Source organism: Seriola lalandi, unplaced genomic scaffold (genome assembly GCF_002814215.2).
Source record: "Seriola lalandi dorsalis isolate HSWRI2012SDOR001 ecotype SW California unplaced genomic scaffold, Sedor1 jcf7180002054335, whole genome shotgun sequence".
NCBI classification, from domain to species: domain Eukaryota; kingdom Metazoa; phylum Chordata; class Actinopteri; order Carangiformes; family Carangidae; genus Seriola; species Seriola lalandi.
Genome location: NW_019524888.1, coordinates 188,639 through 211,181, shown reverse-complemented (window position 1 = coordinate 211,181; position 22,543 = coordinate 188,639). Strand labels below are relative to the sequence as shown.

General features: G+C 40.5%; 2 protein-coding genes across 3 annotated transcripts; one reads left to right on the top strand and one right to left on the bottom strand.

Annotated features, from left to right (window-relative positions):
* Positions 1 to 14,943: 14,943 nt before the first annotated feature.
* LOC111655899 (uncharacterized) lies at positions 14,944 to 18,040 on the top strand. The gene is made up of 6 exons (XM_023407439.2): positions 14,944 to 15,046; positions 15,132 to 15,200; positions 16,044 to 16,322; positions 17,189 to 17,320; positions 17,409 to 17,436; positions 17,557 to 18,040. Exons 1-6 carry the CDS (start codon positions 15,001 to 15,003, stop codon positions 17,681 to 17,683), a joined length of 681 nt encoding a protein of 226 aa, XP_023263207.1. The 5' UTR covers positions 14,944 to 15,000; the 3' UTR covers positions 17,684 to 18,040.
* Positions 18,041 to 18,111: 71 nt separating this feature from the next.
* ptafr (platelet-activating factor receptor) lies at positions 18,112 to 22,517 on the bottom strand. 2 transcript variants are annotated; one of them, XM_087174285.1, is made up of 3 exons: positions 22,422 to 22,506; positions 21,479 to 22,048; positions 18,112 to 20,286 (listed from the first exon to the last, which is right to left on the bottom strand). In XM_087174285.1, the coding sequence occupies exon 3, from the start codon at positions 20,278 to 20,280 to the stop codon at positions 19,099 to 19,101; it is 1,182 nt and encodes a 393-aa protein (XP_087030411.1). In that variant the 5' UTR covers positions 20,281 to 20,286; positions 21,479 to 22,048; positions 22,422 to 22,506; the 3' UTR covers positions 18,112 to 19,098. The 2 variants fall into 2 exon arrangements, with proteins under 2 accessions (XP_087030411.1, XP_023263206.1); XM_023407438.2 differs by lacking the exon at positions 21,479 to 22,048 and having other exon boundaries at positions 22,422 to 22,517.
* Positions 22,518 to 22,543: the final 26 nt, after the last annotated feature.

Sequence of the window (22,543 nt, the reverse complement as noted above, 5' to 3'; positions counted from 1 at the left end):
ACACAGTACACACACACACACACACACACACACACACGGACACGACTTCATGGAGTTGCACAGGCAAACTCACATGCATACACAGATACAGATGGCTACATACACCCACAGAACATGTTTTTTTTTTTTTATCTTTTGATATTTTTACACCACATTTCATGCTCTTCTTCCACTTTCCTTTGTCTTTTTCTGTCTTTCTTCATTTCTTTTCTATCCTTAAAGTCAACAGCTTTAAGTCAACATTGCCAATGCTGAATGTTGACTCAAAAAAAGACCTCTGACTACCACAGTTTGGTTCTACTCTCCTCCATGTATTGACCCTTGGATTCCATCTGCCTTACCTGTATCTGTCACTCCACCTTCTCTCCATCTGTTTGAACTATTAAAATATTAGCATAGGGGATTTTCCGAATAGCTCTTTGAGCAGCGCTCTGTGACAGGTCCGACACAGGAATATGAGAGGAAGTTAACAACTTAAAAGAGTTTAGCAGCAGCCACAGCGAGAATCAGTGTAGTCACACCTTTCACCTCCAGGCTGCTTTTGACAGGACAGTTCACTGCAGTGGCGGAGAACTCAAGACTTTTATCTCAAAAAGCATCGTGTAGACTATCTATATAAGAAAACAATCGGTGAGGTTACTACCAATATATCAAAGCAAAAATATATTCTTTGGTAAACTGGTGTTCTTTGTCAGTCAAGGTAGGTGTTGTGTTCTTTTGTGTAAATTTACACGGGCTATTGGTGTCACTCGTTGTGGTGTAGATGGAAGGGTTTCTGTTATCTAAAGCAGCCTGTAAGAGCTGGGTTTAGGTAGAAGAAAGCAAGCTGATGGGCTGGCAGTGACACAGAACGGCCCTTGCAAGCTGCTAAAGGGTACAACACAGGGCCTGCAAAGATTGGCAGCAAGATGGATACACGGGCTATTGTGCAGGGAGAGGAGATGAAAGCAGCCAGGTTGAAAGACAAAAGTGCTATGAGGTCAGTAGCACTATGAAGATTTTAAAAAAGAAAAAGATTTACAAAGGAGTTCTTTTTGATAGGTGATATCACATGATAACAATAATAAGGAATTTAACAGGCAATTGTAAATATTTCATAGTATAGACAAGTCAATACTGTCATTCTCTCCGTTTCTCTCTCTACTGTACTAGTGTTGAGTCTACACTTCAAGACATAATACCTAATAACTAGTAAACATGTCAATCCCATTCAAATGTGGCAAAGAACGGCAGCCATTGCCCTACTCTCAAAAACACAGCTGGTGTATCCTTTACTGTACTCAGTTTTTCAAGATTACTTGTTTAAGTCAGATGGTCCGTCAGTGGTAAATGTATCACATCATGTGTTCCAATGAAAACGCACCTGCAAGATGTAAATAATGGATCCCAGGCATTAACTCTTTTGTTTTTTCTTGTTAGAAGACTGCCAATACTTTTAATCACTGTCAATAAAGAAATGTAAGTTATGGTCATGTATACTGCACACATTACCCTTAAACTGGTGCATTGTTTGCCTGTTTGTCCCTGTCACTTTCTTAAGTTTAGCTCTAATCTTTAGCCATGCAGTGGCATAGCTCTAGGGATGGCATTGTCTCATGTTAGTCAGTTGATTTGGTCCCGACTGAAATATCTCAACCACTACTGGATGCATTGCCATGAAACTTGGTACAGACATTCATTTTCCCCTTAGGATGAATTGTAATAATGTTGTTAATGATTTACTACCTGCAACACTAATAACTTTCCCATCGGCCTCAGCTGTACTTTGAGTTTAGTCCAAATTGGAAAGACTGAAGCAGATCTTTGTACCTGCTAAACAACACTGTGTTATCACCATCGGGATTTTACTCAAAGCACAGCTGCATCCGAGTACAGCCACACAAAACTGCAGGCATAGACTCTTAGTCTGGCTAGTAATATTAATGTGTTATAGAATTTCCTATTTTCCAAGCTGGCATGGGCTAGTTTCAGTTTCTGTGAGGAGAGGAGCAGGAACTTATAATTCTATGATATATACCCTGGCAGGCCACATCTGTCCAAGAGGGCAGTCCCTAAAACGGGACACAGCATCTGTATGTGTGCTGTTCTCTCTCATTTGCATGCTCGCCACTCCTTCGCCCTTCATTGCACTGTGGCATTTCTGGGTCAACTTTCTATCATGACAGCAGGCAGCAGTTCAGACTTGGAGAAAGACTGATCTCAAGGAGGGAAGAGACAGGCGCAAAAGAAAAAAAAAACAAAAGAGAGAGACTGGAGACAGAGGGAGACAGAGAGGGGGATGGATGAAGAGAGCAGAGGAGACATACGGATGGACACAGTCCAACAGACGGAGAGCTATGGGGACATTTGGAGGATACATGAGGCAGTTATGAACCTATTTGGTTTCTTCTACAGGAGCGCCCAAGTGTCACTAATGGCAAAGTAGGGGCTGGTAAACACATTTCTGTGACGGCACGACACTGCCGGAAAACAAATTAAACTCTCTTCTCACATTTCACACCCTCTCAACCCTTTTCTCTCTATCTCCCTCAATTACTCATTTCGTGCCACTCTGGTTTTCCGTTTCTGTCTCTCGGTCTTTCTCAGTTTGGACATCTCTCTCTTTCAACCTAACCTTCTATCTTGCTTCTGTCTTTCTCTCGCTTTCTCCTCATCCATTCCTCAGCTCTCGTTCATTCTCTCTCTTCCCCTATGCACTGGGTACTCCTAAAAATGAAAAACAGGGCCATATGCGTGGGGACAGTAAGCAGAATTGCGCTCCTGATGTTCCTGCTGAGGCGGTTAAGCGTCTCTCTGCAGGCCACGCCCACTTCAGCCATGCCCAGGACTTGTGGACAGTTGGCAAGCACTGCACCGAACAACACGGTGGATGCTTTCTGGCTGGGTGTCCTGTGAGGAGACTGGGAGTGTAATGAAGCTTCTGGGTCCTTGTGTAGAGTCGCCACACAATGGCTGTCTGAGTTGCTGGTGCAGAACAGGATGAGAGGTGTGCAAGCTCCTCTAGCAAGAGAGCAAACAATGAGAATAATTCGGAAAACTACATGTAAAACTGAGGATTTCATAAAGGTTACCAAATGAAGCCTGTGTTCTGATTGTTGAATGATACGAACATACACGTAAAATGAACGAAAAAGGGATAAAGTGCTCATTATAGGTCCAATAGTTGCCTTAACTTTTGCCTTCCCCAAATTAATTCTTTCTTCAGCAGCTAAATGTAAAATGGCTTCAAAGTGGAATTTTGGCATCAAATGAAAGCATGAAAGCAAAAGATAGCCTCTCCAGAGCATTCCTCCTCTTTCCTCCTCTTTCCTCATAGCTTTATCTTGGGTTAAAACCATTTTTAAACACACAGCTTACCTCTTTCTGACCTTCACTTCAGGAGAGATTGTGTGTATGTGTCACATCTCTTCATGCTCATTGACTGTTGTCCTTCAACTTATCGATTTAGGAGTTACATTTTCTTTCTTTCTTTCCTTCAAAGAGGTCAGAGCAGAGAGGAGGCTAATTTGTTTGACACCCTAAATAAAGCCCAGATAATGTCTCCCATGACCCTTGTAGTATTAGGTATAAGGGGTTAATTTAGAGTTTAACATCACATTGCTATATAAATATTCATAGCACCTAAAGAATGGAGATAAAAACCTTCTGCAATCCACATGACTCTTCTGTCAGTTTGCAGTTATTACTGTAGTAGTAGTATTAATTTATTAGCAGTAGTAACAATGCTGGATTACCAAACAAACACTAAACAAAGTTGTCCATGTAGAGCTTTAACATATGAAGCTGGTGTCTATGTCTCTGTGTGCACTGTAGTCTACTGTGTGCAGGTGGCCAGTAAGAGGTGGGTCAACAGGCCCCAACAACATGTCTACCACAGCTGACTCTAACAAGTTAATCTGGCCATGAGTATCAGCGGTATTATATACAGTATCAATTAATACTGTTATATCGGCTCGCAATGACCAGTGAGAATGAAATGAAGGCCCCTGTAAATAACATAAATGTGCTACAATACAGTGAAATGTGTGTGAAACACATATCAACTGCTATATTGTCTCATTCTCTAAAAGAGTCATGAGCAATAGTTTATATCCAACCAAAACTTTAATATGAGAATTCATTACATTTAAGTAATTTTTTATAGCATCGTCATCTAGACCAACTGCTACTTCTAGGAAACTTTGTGAGTGGGAGCTCCAGACTCAGTTTTCTTGCCAAAAACTGTACAGTGAGGAACTGGAACTGGAGCAGGTGATCGTGAACAGAGGGAATCAAAGTTTGATATTTCTCAGAATAACTTCAATCTGATGTTCTACTTTTATTACCAACAAGATGCCAATGCAAGGTTTTTGAGGGGAGTTTTGTGGTTTTCAATTCACCTATAATTCATCTTAATAAGGTTTTATCCAGCTTTGAACTGTATAGTAAGTAAAATGTGGGATTATCCTCATTTACATCACAGCCTGACAAGCCACATGTTAAACAACTGACCATCTGCACTTGATACAGGGAAAGCTTTGCTACAGTAAATCACCCACATACAGCCATGATCACCACTTAAGACATCCACAAGCAAAACATATGAAAACAACTATTGCACCTCAGTTCAGCATGCTATTATTATACAGAAAAACTGGTTCCCAAGACACAATAGTGCTACCGCACTCCTTGTACATTAAAATACGCTTCAAGTGCCCAACTGAGGCCTTGTTTTGACACAACATTACACTAATGCTGAAAGTGTGACACAGCTGCTATTAGCTCTCCATCCAATCTCCTTTTCTTCTTTTCCTAACTCAATCCCTCCCTCTCTCCTCCTCACATCACACCCCACATGCATGCTGTTATCAGGAGAGGTGTCAAAAGAGTGTGTTTAACACTTACAGCAAGCGATGTGTGTGTATACATGTGTGCGGGTGCCTGTATTTAGCGAGGTGACACTTTGGATCAACCATGCGCTACTACAGGGGCTGATGCCGGTGTGTGAGGGGTTGCATGGGTCACTAAGTCACTAACTACTGCCGAGGGAAAGCCAGTAGGGGGTTGCTGATGTTTACAGGGGTCCTCACTAACACACACACAATGAGCTGACAGTTTGCATGTGTGTGTACCTACCGGTGTGTGTCTGTGTGTGTGTGTATGTGTGTGTGTGTGTACTAACCTCTTTCTGGACTTTAATTCTTCAGAGAAACATTAGTAACAGACCAGAACACTCACATCTGCCACTGCTGTCCTTCGACTCACATCCTTTTTTCTCCCCTTGTTTAATCATCTTAAGCTTCTTCTTCTCTGCTCCCTTGCTGTATGAATTTCCAGTCAGAGGATTTTTTCTTTCTTCTCGAAAAGGTTCAGCCACTCATTTTGTCTCTTTTCCCTTTTTTCCATTTCCTCATCTCCTCATTCTGTCATTCCCGCCACCTGTTCTTCTTGACGTCTCTCCATGTACTGTATCCCTCCCAGTGTGCTGCCATCCGCCTCTACAGCGCACACATTTTAATACCTTCATTTGTGTTGACATTTTAGACTTAAATATTGGATGATACACTGCTAAAATGCCACCACTGGTGAGACCGCTCTTTTTTTCAGCTTGTGTCTGTCTAAATATCTGCCTGTCTCACTGTTTCTGTGTCTTTCCCTCTCCCCCTCTCTGTCTCTCACACACACACACACACACACACACACACACACACACACACACACACACACACCCCTGCCTCCAATGTGGGGAATAGTAAAACTGAAAACAATAAACGTTATCGCGACAGCAACTGAATTCGGAGAGATAAGAAATTCATTAGGCGCCAGCTTGCTAATGACGTGCAAAGAGATGAAATTATGGCAAGGACAAAAAGGGTATAAGAGACGTGGGTAGGGAGGAAGGAGAGGAGGAGGTGAAATGAAAAAGGATGTCAGGGAGAAAATGTTCCCCAGGATGGAACACCGTATCATAGCATGTGAGCTCGATTGGCTTGTGGCCTCTGCAAGTCAAAGAATTAAATAAGGCCTCGCTGATATGACAACACCGTGTCTCTTTTTCTCTCTCTCACCGTTTGTGTTTCATTCTTCCTTTTTCTCTTCTTCCCTGCCTGTCTGATAACCATACACAACCACGAAGCAATCCAGGTTGGAAGTCATAACGCTCACTCTCACATGCAACTCAAGGTCGTTCTTAGTGTAGGCCTCCATTAGCCTATAATGGAAGGTCACAACCATTTGCCAGAGAGCAATGTGGGCAAAGAGCAGGGGAGGATGAAACGGGGGCGTTTCTTGTTGAGAACTATTATCCACCTGCATTTTATGTTGAGAACAAAACACCACAGGTCCATCTGTGGCACATCAAAAACACACTACCATAATCCAATGTCAGTGCGACAGCATGCTTAACATTTCCTGACACACACACACACACACACACACACACACTAACACACACACACACACACACACACACACACACACACCCCATCTGGCGCCGGTACTGCCCCATGTCATACCCCCCTCTTCCCTGTGCTGGATTACCCCCTCAGTATTTACATCTTGCAAATCCTACCAGCAGTCTCTGATAGGGGCCATCTGTAATCTGAAGGTTATATTTGCGGCATACGTGCGTGTGTGTCTGTGTCCGTGTTCGTGTGCGCATCGGCCTGTAATTTGTTCCTGTTCAGCGCAGGGACAGTATCGGTGTCTCCGACATCTGTTCAACACAGGGCCTATACAGCAGAACTGAGCACATCCTCTGCACCGCACAGCACAGGGATGATGTAGCCTAACACACACACACACACACACACACACACACACACACACACACACACACACACACACACACACACACAGCAAATATGTGTATGCATGCAGTACAAAATATACACATTCACAAGGAATTGGTGTTTAATCCTTTCCAAGTTTTTTCTCTCTTTCCTTCTTGTTTTAATATAATGTTATTTCTGTCTACTCCATTCATGTGACATTTATTGCACGTTTGTCCTGAAAGAGGGATCCCTGCACTGTAATGCTATGCTTTAATGGCGGTGTCCTGGTGCCCTAGTGGTTTGGACACATACCATGATCACAACGTCCTGCGTTCAACTCCAGCGTTTGTTTCATGCCGTACCCCTTTGTCTGTCTATCCTGAGCCATTTCCTGTCTGGATCTCTACTGTGAACGAATTATCTGAAGGATGTAATGATGTAATGAAAGATAAATGCTATGAAAAAAATTCCAGCAATTTAGTGTGGCAATTCCATGACCTTGAGGGATTACAAGAGTCGTATTAGATAAAGAATCATCAAAATTGAAGAAGCAGAGACATCGTGACAATAAGGGGTACTCAAGTTAATACTCCACATTCATAAAGTAGAGGGACTTGTGCAGGACAGATTGAAGGAACAGTTTAACAGAAGAGTTAAATTGTAGCTGCAGATCCTAACCTATCCTAACCTTTAGTCCTGAGTATTAGTCAAGATTCAAAACCATTGAATCCTACACTTCCCATAATGCAACTTATTAGCATTTTTCTCCATGCCTGTTGAAGGCCCCCCATCTTTCAAACTACATGCCCCTAGTTTAAAGCTCAAATTTTCAGTCAAATATTTTAAGTTTAAAGCATTACTCAAGATAATTATTAGTTACTTTTTCAGACTTTAGAAAGCTCCTCCAGAGCCAGAGGAAATTATAGTGTTTTCACAGGCTGGGTAGTACACAGCATGATAAGTACACTGACCTTCATGGGTAAAATTGGAGGCTTGTAGGAAATCCTTTTTTGGTTTAAAAAGCTTCACTACAGCTGCAGAACGACATTATATCTTAATGTGTAAAATCAGTGGCCCTTTAATGGACATAATGTGGAATACATTTTATTTGTCAGGATGTTTACAGGGCTTTCATGTTGTATCAATGTGTATTTAAGCGAGTGTGTTTGTCTGCACATGAGCACGCACGTCATGCAGTTGTGCACATCTGTGTGTGGTCAGCTACAATCAAATCGTCTCCATTCCACTCAGAGAGCCGCCACACCAGGGAAAGGAAAGGCTCTGGGGCTAAATATTGGAGCTTGAATGCCCAGTATTTCTCACCAATGATGACAACAACCCAAGTGGGATCCACGCAGAGAAGGAGAACAAAAAGACTGAAATGAATTTACAGCTCACCCGTTGGGGGATGGATGTGCCGAAGATGAAGTGATGATCATCTCTGTTCTCCGCTAAAATGAAATATGATGGCGAGGGAGCTCAGTGCCATTTCCTGCCTGGCACAGGAAGCGCCCATCTGGAGTTGAGTGCTGTCTGTCCTCTGTTGCTGTGCTGCACGACGTTGTAATAGCTCTTGTCACTGCTGTTGCTGTTCTCGGTGCTATTATTATTTCTGAAGCACCAAACAGGTCAGCTGAGGGAGATAGGGGATAAAGAAATAATATTCAGTTTAAGATGCTGAGCTGTGGATCATGAAGAAGAGAACTGGTAAAATGGACAACAAGTGAGAAGTTTATCATTTGAACTGGGTTGGGGTGGAGAGAGTAATGGAAACTGTGTGTGTGGGGGGGGGGTCTGTAGGATGAAGAGCAGTGAGACGCATGCTGGCAGCTGCCCGTACAACTGTCACATCCTACCGCCCGCCAGAAAAGCAGAAGGAAGCCACTCGTCATCACCGTGACAACCAACGCGTGACAAGAGGAGGAAGGAAACTTATCCATCAAAAAGTGATGCAGGGATGAGTGCACATGTTCATATTTCTGTCCACACACACACCGACACACACACACCGACACACCCACACACAGACACACACCAACACACAAACACACACACACACTCCTCCAACTCCTTCATATTTCATTTGGGTCATCAAGAACAACTGCCTCAAAGAGGAAATCTCTGACTGAATCTCATGCTTCCTCCACTCAACGACATAATAATGTATTTTCCTCGTAATGAAGTGACTATAACCCCCCATAGGGTTAATGTTCAGAACACACAAACAAACTGAAAGCACAAGAGGACAGGAACAGCAATTCAAGTGTGAACTAAAAAAAAAAGAAAGAAAAAAAAACACCCCAGAGCCAGAGACTGTCACACTGACACTGAAAGCAAGTGTCTGGTTTTGCTGTAGACAAAAGCATGAATTCATCTGAAGGAAATTAACCTATAAACCAGAAAATAGGCTACTAAAACATAGAGATGTTATTACACAATCTAAAACCAAAGAAGCTGACTGTGATTAAAATTAGATTAATATCACCCAAAGCTCTTGTTGTATTCTACATTTGTAAATACACGGCATATTTCTGCTGTAAACTGTCAATATCTAAATCAAATCAAATCAAATCAAGTTTATTTATAAAGCACATTTGCAACAACCGGGGCTCACCAAAGAGCTGTACAATAAAATACAACAATTAGAAGCACACAACATAGAAATAGCTAAAATGTGGTGCGTCAACTATCTCATGGTCTGAGACAGACCATGATCTTCCAGTGTACTGGAAACGTACCTGCCTGATGGATTTCTCATTAACTATAGGGTCAATAGGAACAAGACCTGTAGCCAAACATATCAAGCAGCTACATCAACCAGCTAAAATTGCAGACTGATGGTATGGGATCACAGGAAAAAAAGGCTGAAAGGAAGGCTACTGTGTGTCCTGAAGCTTTGATGCATGAACACAGAGCATGGCCTGGAAACTATGTGTCCAGAGCACCACCCAGTGGTTGATTATTTGTTCAGTTAAAGCTCCCATTCAAAGGAAACAGATTTTGGGCTCACGAAAATGTAAAATCCACCCTCAAACACATGAAATAGTTTTCACAGTTTCACCATTATTCTATGATAACAATGTTGCCAACGTGAAAACATTGTGAAAATGTGAAATGTGTGCTCATAGTGATGTACCTACAGAGAATTATCACCCAAATCTGCAGCTCCACACAACTTTATGGAGCTTCATAGCAAGTTTCCCCTCACTATTTAGCTCACTAACCAGCCCACAACTGTACAAATCGGATTTACTTTTATCACTCTCATAGCATCATTTTCAGTGTAAAAGCACTAAAAACCAACTGTACACTACCTGTTCAGCACCACATGGCACAACACGTGAACATAGCCAGATACGTCATTCAGGACTTGAGAGAGACCAAAAAACAGCTAAAAAGAGTGATTATATACTCCATCATAGAGATGAAGTGATCATTAATCCAACCACAGCTTATTATTTGTTGTTATTTATTTCCTTATGTTGTGTAATATACCAATGAAAATGTGCATGGGATGGCTTTTCTGTGCTGCTGAATTGCTGAACTGAACCCTCCCCAGTAAATAGCAAGACTCTCCCAGTTAATTTTTATTTTATCTTTGCACAACAGCGTGATTATATTTTAGATCATGCTCTAACAAATGCATGAGGAAGTACAGATTTATGTTTTTGTTTGAAATTATTTATCAAAGGATAACTGTAAAATAATGAGCTAATTAGTTCAGAGTCCCTTTCCCCTCTTTTTCCCTCTCCACACGTCTGTAGCCTGTCCTGTTCATTATTCATCTTCACAAACCAGCTTCTTCAACTGTTGGGTGGATGCTGCCACCTAGAGATCAATAAAGTCAATATTCATAGAGGGGGTCATTTAAGTATAACATGAAATATGTTATTTGCAGTTGTCCATGTACATGAAGGAAAATATTGACTTCTGGGATAATATTACACACATAACGCACATTTCATCCCGTTATTTCACTGTCATCTACTGGCAGGAGCGGCACAGTAGTGTCTCTGGTGAGAACCAACACGCATGACTTTAGCCAGCGGTACAGGCAGAATAATGAATGAGTTATGAATAATAGAAGAATAATGAAGAGTAATGACTTGGGGGAAAAAGACACAGACATGCACACACACACTCGTATGCACACATCATGCACACACAAGAACAGCCATGGATGATTATACAGTATCACTATTTATCTTCTTCTCAGAGAGAAAGAGAGTGGTTCCTCTGTCCCCTCTGGTGTACGCAACTTCATTAAGAGGAAGTCACAAATGCCTGCAGGGCATGTGGAGAAACAATGTTGCATACTATCTCTCTCATCTACAGCTGCAGAATAGAAATAAAAACAATTCAGGAAATAGAGGTGTAGATGACATGAGCAAAAATCCATGTTTGATGCTGCTCTAAAAACAATAACAAGGTTAAAAATAGCAAGGTTTTAATGCTGCATAGCAATATGACTTATGTTACTATTTATCTTTATATAGTGGCACAACAAAAACTGTAACTCTTGGCTACTATACGTACTAAGTAAAGCTGACTAGATATGATTGTGAAGTGGGCTTCAGCTCACAGAAAAAATACAGATAATTGCTGCTATAGTTGGAGTCCTGCCGAAGGTAACATTTATAATAAGGGCACAAATCACAATACTTCATACATGGCTCATGATGAGTTAATGCACTGACAGGATCTATCATAAAGTGTTACAAATTATCTCTTTGTGGGCTATGACGAGTTCTAATAAAAGAAGTCATGTCAGCAGAAAAAAGTAAGAACATCTGCTTAAGCTACTGTATTCAAGTAACTTTTAGAGGAAGTTTTTGTTATTGTGCTACTTTTTACTTCTTCTCCATAGAGGGAACTGATGTGCTTATTACCCCACTTGTAACACCCTTTTGGAAATATTAACCTGCACAGTAACCAGTCACTATAGCTGTTGTTTTACAGCTATAGTGACTGGTTACTGTGCAGGTTAATATTTCCATTACAATGATCCTTTAATACAATGCATTAATAATGCATCTAATAATAATGTAATACTACTAAATGACACTGGTCATTAGGCATAAATACTATTTTTACATTTAACATTTTTGACACTTTTTTGATGATAATATTTCAGTACTTGAATGCAGCATGTTCATTTATAATTTAGGTGTTATGATTATTTCAGTTAAAGTTATGTACATATATTGTGTGTTACTACTGTGTGTTATTTAACTGTTAAGTGTCTCACAAGACATTTATTGTTTGGTCTTATTGCAGTAGGATACAGAAGATGTTGTTTAGCTTTAGCATCAGTTTCGTGATACAAGAAAAACCACATCCTGCATTGTAGGGACATGAATGTAAGGTCTAATTTTGTTCATGCAATGTGCGAAAACAATGAGCAAAACAATACCTCAGCTTTAATTACATGGATTAGTGTGGCAGAGGTCTACAACTTCTTCATATATAGATGGACGAAGCCTAGAAGACATCACCTATAGGTTTCTGAAGAGTGGTTTTGAAGCTAAGAGTGGACTGCCCCGCGGTCGCCATCTTGCCTGATTCTGCCAAACTCCCAGCTAATGAAAAACAGGCAAAGAGGTGGGGCATGTGTGTATCCAAGACCTTAATAACTATGGCAAGCATACGCTCCCGTTAGCATTGTTAGCACTGCTGAGCATCTGACCGTTTTGCTGGAAGGCAAAACCAAGGCTACGTAATTCACTTGCTGGCTAATTAGCTAGTTAACAAGCTAAGCTAACAAGCCAAGTATGGTGAGGGCAGACACTGATACCTGCTAATTAGTGCTAACATTAATTGAACGACACTAGAATTTCACTTACCTCAGAAAGCAGGAGCACGGGCGTCCTCGCTCGCGTCCTCCTCAATTAACCGCACAGCAAGCCATACTATTAATCCGATATTTGCATGACAAATCTTCCAGTTGCACCAACACGACAAACAAGGCCGAGAGGTCACGTTCAGTTACTGGCATCAGCTGATGTGACACCTAGCAAACACCGGGCAGCTCGTCAACTGTGACGGCACCCACCTGTCAAACCGGCCACGCCCTCGCGCATAACTTTGAGGCCTAATTAAATTGAATTAAAATAAAACCCACCTTCGTACAGCTGTCATGAAGGGGGAAATCGACTGTCGAGAACAAAACTGCTTTTGTACAAGTCTGTAAACATTATTACTTCTCCTGAAAAGTTGAGAGGCATTTAAACATGGATAGTCTATGGGGATTGGAGCCAGCCTCAAGTGGCCATTCGAGGAGCTGCAGTTTTTGGCACTAAAATGTTTTTTTAGCCCCAGAGGTTTCCACTTGCTCAGAACTTGGTTTTTGGTTATGGTTAGAGATTACACACAAGTTATGGTAATGTTATGGTTGGGCTTCATCATGTAATACTTATGGTTCATGATTCAGTGAGAAACATAAAATGGATGCACAAGTGATTAAAATAAGTAGCCACGTGTAAATATAAGCAGTGGCATAGCACAAAAATCTGAGCCTTGTACATATGCAACCTAAGGTGGAAAGCCATATTACTTTTGGCCCCTTCACTGAGAAAGAATTACTGTATTATTGTCTGTGACAACATAGCATAATAAAACATTAGAAGCTTAAAGGCTCAAACCAAAAATGAAAACTCAACTCTTGAGGTCAAACTCAAACTGACTGACTGGTCTTAATATCAGAGTTAAACTTTTATGATGCTGCTGAAGTTTTACTTGCATAAGTTATGTTTGTATACACAATAGTAAAAGTGAAAAAGCTGAAAAAAATATTGGATAAAACAAGCATCTTAAATTTGTACAAAAGGCTATTGTATAATACTTGTATTCAAACAAAGCTTAAAGCTAGTGTTGAAAGCTAGCTCAGTTTGTTTTCGACATCCTCAGTAACATGATCAGCTCTAATATCATTTTAGGCACATAATGTATTTATGTCAAAGTATTTGTTCAGCCAACAACAGTAGTTCACTTATAGTGCTAATAATGTAAAAAAAAAAAATTCAAGCTTTTTTATAAGAGGTTTTGTGACCATTGCTGACCACAGAGTTGAATCAACTTCTCTGACACAACAAAAACATATTATAAGCTTTCCAACAGTCATATTTTTTTGCAGCTCTTGTTATGAGATTATACACCTTTTTGTCATTTTTTCCATCCTGTGTGTTGGTTTCATTTGCACATGAAGCTTAATATATTGGTCTTTCAATTCCATGCCTTTAGCAGAACCACTTTCTCCTCCTGATCCACTCTGGCCGCCAGTGAGCGTTTGCCTCAGGTGAGAGGTCTGGTGTCAAACTGTCCAAAACCAACAAGTCATCACAGCCTGAGCCTGAAGGTGACCACCGTTGGAGATATGAAATGTTTGAAACCAAGTGTGTTGAGTGTCTGATAGACTTGCCCGCCAGCTCTGACATTCTGACATTTAAAAAACCATTAAAAGTTCTGTGGAGTCTGGTTAACTGTTTTTCCTGCAGGTCATAAATTGATTGACAGAGTTAAAATTTTACAAATTGAGGGCTGTCATGGGTGAGATATAAGTTTAATTGTGACTATCTTTATGCAAATTTGTGCATTTGTTAGATGGGGGTCTATGTTTTCTATATTGATAGTTTACCATTTTCCTGCTGTTTTAATGCCATACCAAGATTCCCAATAACAAGAGGTGGACCCACTGCATACTGCTGCTTGCCCGATATAAAAAATTGGGGAATGTTATTTATACAGTGCATTCAGAAAGTATTCGGACCCCTTTTTTCGCATTTTGTGATATTGCTGCCTTAAGCTAAAATCATTTGTATAATGACACCTGGTCCAGAGCACCATGGAACTCAAACTGGGCTGAAGGTTCACCTTACAGGACAATGAGCCTAACCACACAGTCAAGACAGCGCAGGAGTGGCTTAGAGATAACTTTCAATGTCCTTGAATGGCCCAGCCGGAGCCCCGACTTGAACCCAATCAAACTCTGGAGTGACCTGAAAATGGCTGAATATGAAATGACTGTGAAAAAAGTTAAAGGGTCTGAATACTTTCTGAATGCATTGTATTTCTGTGCAGCTGTTTTGTTGAATACTTGGAAAAAGGAACTTGAAACTTCCCTTTCTATTAATTTCCCGGGGGCACACTTCCTTCATTCTCACCTGTGCTTTGATTATTACTCATGATATATTCTTGTTCCTGTTGGCCTGAAGGGACTGTAGCATATTCTTTTTTGTCATCTCAAAACAACATGCTGCTTGGATTTTTTCTGCTGTTCTTCTTCTGTGAGAGCACAGGTAAGGACGTTTCAATTCCTGAATGCTATAAAAGAATCCAGAATATAGGTTTCAAATTTATTTGTGCTTCTTGTTGTCTTTGCAGTCACATTCTCGACTACAAAATGGCCTATTTACTTTACTTCCCTGAACACACCTCAAACTACAATGACAGGTAATACAGAATGTGATTCTTTAGCTGTCCAATCAAATTAAATTGTTAAACACAAGACTAACAGTCCACAATGATGCTGGCACCTCTGGGAGCTTAAACACTGCTGTATACTGCACAGCAGTGTTCTGAGCTAAATGCTAATGTTGATATGCTGGTTTAGTTAGAGTTTAGCATGATAGCAATTTAACATTTGCTAATAAGCACTAAACATGAAATACAAATGAGGCTGATAGGAGTGTCATTAGTTTTGTAGGAATGTAGTCATAAAACAAGCTGAAATTTTGATTTGATGATGGTGCTGCATAAGAAATTTAAGGAATCATCAAAGGTATAACAAATCATTCAGTGGGGGACATGAATAATAGAATCAAATTTAATGGTAATCCATCCAATAGTTTTCAAGACTTTGTTAACCTCATGGTGCCCTTAAGGAAAGATGAGGGGATGACCAAAGGTCTTCATTCTCTGGGGAACATGAGTGTCTGTACAACATTTCATGCCAACCCATTAAGAAGATGTTAAAATATTTCACTAGTTAAGTGAAACCTTTGACCTATTGTGGTACTAAAAGAAAAGTCAGAGGATCACAAAAGTAATTAGGATTCTTTCTTCCCCCAAAGTTGTTGAGATATTTCAGTCTGGACCAAAGTGGTGGGTAGGCAGACCAACAAATAGACATTACCATATCTAGAACCACACTGCTAGTGTAGCTGATAATTTGTGCAATACCAAAATCTTCTGTCCGTAACTGTTATATCTCTACTTGTTTCTTCCTCCATCCATCCATCATCCTTCATTCTGTATCCGTCACATAACGGCTCACCCCCCACCCCCCATTCCCAGAAATGCTATCTCCGCTGCTGGCGGTGGCCACACCAGACTACCCTGTTGCAGCAGGTCAAACAGTCAACCTGCACTGCAGTGCTTTCTCCATGCCGTCACTTGTCAATTGGTCCTGGCAACACCTAGAAAATATGGCCTGGCAACAGGTGGGCAGCGAGATGGACCTGACCCTCACCGAGCCAAAGCAAAGTGGGCTGTACCGCTGCTGTGCTAAGACCAAGTTATATCAGGTTGTGAGCCATAACCTCACAGTCTATATCATCGACATGCAGCCAACAGGTTGGTGGTCTGTTTGATTTGCTGCATATTTGAATGAAAACAGTGTAAAATCATTATAGGTCTGCACAGCACTTCTGCAAAGCATTTGTTTTTAGTGCCAATGGTTTCCATTTGACTCCTCATTAGTCAGGACATTAATGACAAAGAGTATACTCTGCACGTTCCCAAGGCTCTCAGCTCATAGTTTTGATTTCATGGGCTACGACTTTACTGTTTTGATTGACTCACACAGCTCTCACTGAGTTGATTTCGGCCACAGCAGGCTATGGTTCTCAAACTCACCGTACACTACCTGCCCAGTAGAAAACAAACAGGAGACAGTTAGAGACCAGCTGGTGGAACATTTACTAGATAAAGAGCCAAAAGAAGAAGCTAAAAGAAGAGTAAACATTGGGCTTGAAATACCACTCCAAGTGAATGCTGATGTTGTTCCGTAACTGCAGGGCGTGTAAATGGAAAATTGTGAAAAAGTTCCCCATGTAAACTTCAATGGTGATGATATGTTAGTGTTTTGTTTACAGCATGTTTCTAAGTTACTCAATTGTGGGTTGAAGTTTGGTTGGTAAAGAGTTGTTACCAAGACATTTAATCAGTGGAAATGTTTTACAGTGACCTGTATGACACTGCCTCTGTATTTCCTGAAACACTTTATGTATATATACTGAAGTTTCTTTCTTTTTTTTTCCAGCTAAGACACATATATTGGTATATCTGCACTAGGCTAATGTCATCCAATATACTGTATATCAAACAGCTAACTAAAAAAGTTTTTGTTTGTCTTTTTTCCAAATGTTTATCCATTTACTCTGACACACAACGAAAGCCTTTCACCTCCAATTCTGTGCTGTTTCCCCTACTGAAAATAGTGGGTGAGAATTTAGGAATAGCTGCCATCGTCCTTTCTCTCCTGGCCTTGATCATCATCCTCACTATTCTGATTTGGTTGGGCTTGCAAAGAGTTGGTGGCACAATGACCATCTCTAACACTGCAGCTAAAGGTAAAGAACACCATAGAGCATTTTACTGTTGGATCGGATTTAAAGCAAATGTTCTCAGAATCATTTTAATTTCTTGGTTTTCTTAAAGGTTTTCCAGGACCTGAAAAGGCACCAAAGTAAGTCTTGCCAGGAGAATTATACACTAACAGTTACATTATTGTCTGTACTTTGTTCACATGCTGTAAGACAGCTGTGTCAGAAGGATGTACGTATTAACTGATTGCATTTTTCACCAGGGGAGATTTCCCACAGACAGAAAGCGATGGAGATGTGTACATGAATTACACAAACACCAACCAAGCCTACACTAATCTGGACCCAACCAATATGAGTGGGGATAATGTCTACTCAAGTCTGTCATGAACACCCAAAGGGAAGGTGGAGACGTGCAATAAAAAGAGGAAGAGTGACAGAACATTTTGTTCAGCAGCAGATTACAGTTCGTTAATATCTTGCATGTACAGCTCAGCGTCATGTTTAACCTGACAGAGATGGTTTACCATATGCTGTGAAGTTTTTCAGTGTGTGCGTTACCTTGAAGTGTATGCTTTGTTCGATTTAATCTAACCTCACAATCAACATTCACCATCTGAATGTGGTAAAAAAAAGAAGACACACACATCTGTAGTTCTAGGTATGTGGAAATGTTCCCACCAAACAGTAACCCTCCCCTTTCTCTTTATACTGGCTAATAAAACCTGTAATGTCTACAAAGATGAATACATGCCTCCCTGTTTATTGATAAGTCAGGAACTGACTTTGATTTACTTTAATTATCACAATACAGCAAATTAAATCCACAAGTAAAAGTTTAATTACAAGATTATGTGATATGATCCCAGCATATTTTCCTTTTGAAAGATCAAAGTAACACTACAGACGACAAGATAACCAAAGCTGTTCCACAGAATAAAAAAAAACAAACATATCTCTGTTTTGCAACAGCAGGTAAGATCACAGTATATTTAAAATCATAGTGCAAGTACATATACAGCAGATTTAAACAACTTTCTTCATTACAGTCAATCAGGGAATCTTGTTTTTTTACCATGAAACATAGATGCAAACTTACATTACTGGATGCCAGAGGCAAAACAGTACTCAAACAGTATTACCTCTGTTCCCTGTTTTCACAATACCAGATAAACCTGTCTGAGAAAAGCTAAAAGAAAATGAATAAATAAAAAGGAACTCCTCTGATGCAAAACTACAATCTCATTATCATTGTATTTTACTTTTACTTATTTTACTTATTTTATTTTACAGCGCCTACTGAGCTTAAGTGTGAGAAGCTACTTCTATAACACCCCAGGAGAGGTCATTAGTCTCAGAATATATGTTTGTTGCTGTTGACTTCCCTCCTGTTTTTGGCGCCCTACTTTATGCAGAACAACACCTGTGTGAGGATTTAAATAATGTGCCTGGTGTCTCCACACTTAATTTCACAAAGTGATAAGTAACCTTCATAGAGTCGTGTACTTCTGCTCACAAAACTTCTGCTTTTCAGTTTGAACTTCTCACAGGAAGTGCATAAGGCCTGCTGCAACTCAGACAGTTCCTGGACAGATATCTGTCTGAGACCACATTAAAGTTTCGTAACAGAGACCCTGAGGGCGAGGAGCCACGAACACATTGCATTGCATAAAACCTTAAACTGCTCACAGTTCCAGAGGTGAAACAAAATACTGTATCTTCAATTAGCAGCAACAAGGGAGGTGAGGTCTTTCACACACAAGTAACCGATATCTACATTTTTATTTCTATTACAAATGTTTGGATCAATCCTTTTCAGGTTGTTCATGTTCGCTCTGAACTTTTTGGCTCTGATTCCTGCTGTCCATAGAGATCTGAGAGGTGACCGTGTGTGCGCACCGTTCTCCCTTTCCTAACTTTTTAATGTGCTCCATGATGAACCTTCTAAATTTCCTTGTGGCGAAAAAGTAAACTACAGGATCCAAAATGCAGTTGAGGCCCATGAGAAGCAAGGTGATCTGGTGTGCATCGTTGAACACCTGAAGAGTCCTCTGGTCCCAGTCCACGTGGCCCCAGCCCTGTTTGATCTGCAACACCGCTAGTGTCCAAAAGCCTTGGATTAGATGGTGGGGCAGGAAACACAGAGCAAACACTCCCACCACTGCCAGCAACATCTGGAGAGCCCTCCGTTTCACCCCTCTGGGTCTTATCGTTGCAAAGGATGGGGTCCTTTTGGACTTTCGGGGTTTAATTGTTGAAGACCTGAATTCTGACTGAGGAGTTTTTTGAGAAAGTAACGCTCGAGCAATAAGGCAATTGCACACAACAACAAGAAAAAAGACAACAAAAAACATTCCAATTATTGCAAAATGAGTGGCGGCCACTGTTTTCTTCTCCTTATCTGTTTCGTTCTGGTACCCCTCGAAACAGTGAGTGACATTGTTCACATCAGTGTTGGTCCCTGGAGATACCAGAGATGGAATAGCCATCACTACCGTGAACATCCAGATGACAATGCACACAATGATCCCACGGCGCCTGTGGTCCGAAGAGGCCGCATCCAGCGGGCGGGTGACTGCCCAGTAACGGTTGACACTGATGGCTCCGAGGAAGAGGATGGAGCAGTAGGTGTTGATGAAGAACAGCGACCCTGTCAGCCGGCACATGAAGTCCGTGTAGACCCAGTTACCATGACGACTGTAATAACCAATCCAGAAGGGAAGGGCGCACACGAAAAGGAGATCAGCAATGGTCAAGTTTGTCATGTAGATGCGGATTTCACCCATGGCCTTGGCCTCGCGGAGGCAGCGCAGGACAAACAGCACGTAGATGTTCGCAAAGAGGCCCAGGATGAAGATGATGCCATAGGCAACTGGGAAGAGGATGTAACGAAATTCAGAATCCAAGAAGGTTGAGACATTACTGGCTGTTGAGCCCAAACCAGGGGTTCCTGTCATGCCCGCTTGTTCTGTGGTTGATGCCAACATTTCCACCTGTGGGAGACAAAACATATAAGCATCAGTGTAACAATAACATACAGCATGGTGGCGCTTTTAGTCTAAATCTGTGCAGTCGATTGAATCAAAGCTGTAGTCTAAAAGAGTTGAAGGGGGTTAGAAATAAATATGTGTGTGTCAGTTGTAAGTTCGGTCTGAAAGTCTTAATATTAGGAAGGGGGTCATTGAGGGGGAATTGTTTGTGGAGTTGCTCTTTAAATTTCTTATTGCTTATTGCAATTACATTGTCTGAAACACTTGTGCAGTTTTCAAACATTAAGAGCAATCACCATGCCTTTTTATACACCTCATTTTTCATGCACTCAAAACGTTTAACTATTAACTTCCCCCACATGACCCCCACATGACCCCCACATGACTGTCAAGGTACAGTCAAAGGAACTGTGACAGCGTAGCACAAGATGTTAACATTGTCTTTCTGTGGTGTCAGAATAACATATATTAACTTAATAAAAAAGTCAAATATCCTATACAGTCAACTAAATAAAATCATGGCTTACAACCAAACAGGTTTCTCACTGGCAACGGTCACCTTTCTCTTATTTATGTCCCCTAATCACAACAGACACATCATATGAAATAACAATGCAAAACTGAAAATACGAAGGTCAAAACATACTCATGTAATTTAGGAACTTTTTAGAAAAGAAAAAACATATGTACTGTAAATCATCTCTTACTGAGCACGCAAACTCTCCTGATCACAGCATTTCAGATCATACATACACACACGCGCGCGCGCGCACGTTGACTCTTCCTGTGTATTTTCACACATTATTTCACATTATTTTCACCCCCTCCCGTGTATCCATTTTGGTAACCAAGACTAACTCAATGCATCATCGGTTCATTTTAAGATATTTGTACTACATTTGACTTGAAGCAACAAGAAATGGATATATTGTTGTGAGAACTATGGATTAGAGATTTGCACACAGTGTTTGACAATCATCATTCGACAAATGTGTCAAAACTGAGAAAAACACATCAAAATGACTGGAACAATGCTCAAAAACTGCTTATTTAACAAATATTTTATTTACATGAAAGAGGTGCTGTTATCACCTCTTTCATGTAAATTATGTGAATTTCTATTGTATCAATATATCGATAAAAATCTGAAATCAAAGTGAGTAATGTCTCAGAATCAAAACAGAAAGGCACAGACCTGAGCAAAAGTTGATGATGCCACTTGATCCTTGGACTACATCATGTTATAAATGAACTGCCTTTTGAACTGCAGGTGTAAAACTTCCCAAGGCTTTAGAAAGGAAGACACTTACGATAAATCTGTGTCTCTGCAGCCCACACCAAACAATGTTAGAAGGCGGGTGTTATCTATGCTGGATGTCCATTTACAGTAAAACCCGCCTGCTCTTTTCTCACACTCCCCTGAAGGAAAATCATCAAATAAGGCAGAGACTTTTGCAGAAATCTATCCAGTTTATTCAACAGAACATGCTTGATGAGTCACTTATACACAGTTGTATTGTCTTAAAAATGATCTATTTCAATATTGTGAATGTTTGTTAACGTTTTTAAAATGAAAATGTATTTTCTCTGTGAGTATGTTAGTAGTCTGTGTTGTCTGTAGATACACGCAACATAAGCAGATGCCCATGGTATGTGATGAAGAAATGGAAGAAGTGAAGCAACATCAAAAACGGAAGCAGGGACCTTATCTTGAGCCTCCCTTTCTGCAAAAGGAATTGAACCTCAAAGGGAGATAAAAGCCAAACTGTAACGATATGACAAATCATATCATCATTATTATATGTCATTTTTACATTACATGTCATTAAACCACACCGACTAATAACCGACTAATTTAACCACAATACAATTCCAAAAGCAATCACAAGAAATGTCTATTTTTCAAAAGCAGAATTACTAAATATTAAGTATTATTATATGGTATGTATTAAATGTATTGCTTTTCTCTCAGCAATAGCTTTTCTCAGTGCTGTATCTTTTAATTGATAACTTAATTGCTAATGATTAGGTCGCAGCTCATTTGTGAGTTTCAAGAAACTCCAACCTTTTTTTTTTTGTTTTGTTTTGTTTTTTGAAGGAAAAATAATAAAAGAGCAAATTATAGGATGTCGACTTACCAGAGTGCTTCTTCTGCTCTAATATCGCTAAGGGTGTCAACACTATGAATGCCTCCGTAGGTCTGAAATACATACAAAGTGCTGTTTATCTGTTCGACAGGGTGTGCCACGATCAGTGGGAG

Coding starts and splice junctions, on each gene's coding strand:
- LOC111655899 (XM_023407439.2), top strand. CDS start 15,001: ATGCTGCTTGGATTTTTTCTGCTGTTCTTCTTCTGTGAGAGCACAG. Junction 16,323..17,188: donor CATCGACATGCAGCCAACAG/GTTGGTGGTCTG, acceptor TACTGAAAATAG/TGGGTGAGAATTTAGGAATA. Junction 17,321..17,408: donor CTCTAACACTGCAGCTAAAG/GTAAAGAACACC, acceptor GTTTTCTTAAAG/GTTTTCCAGGACCTGAAAAG.
- ptafr (XM_023407438.2), bottom strand. CDS start 20,280: ATGTTGGCATCAACCACAGAACAAGCGGGCATGACAGGAACCCCTGGT.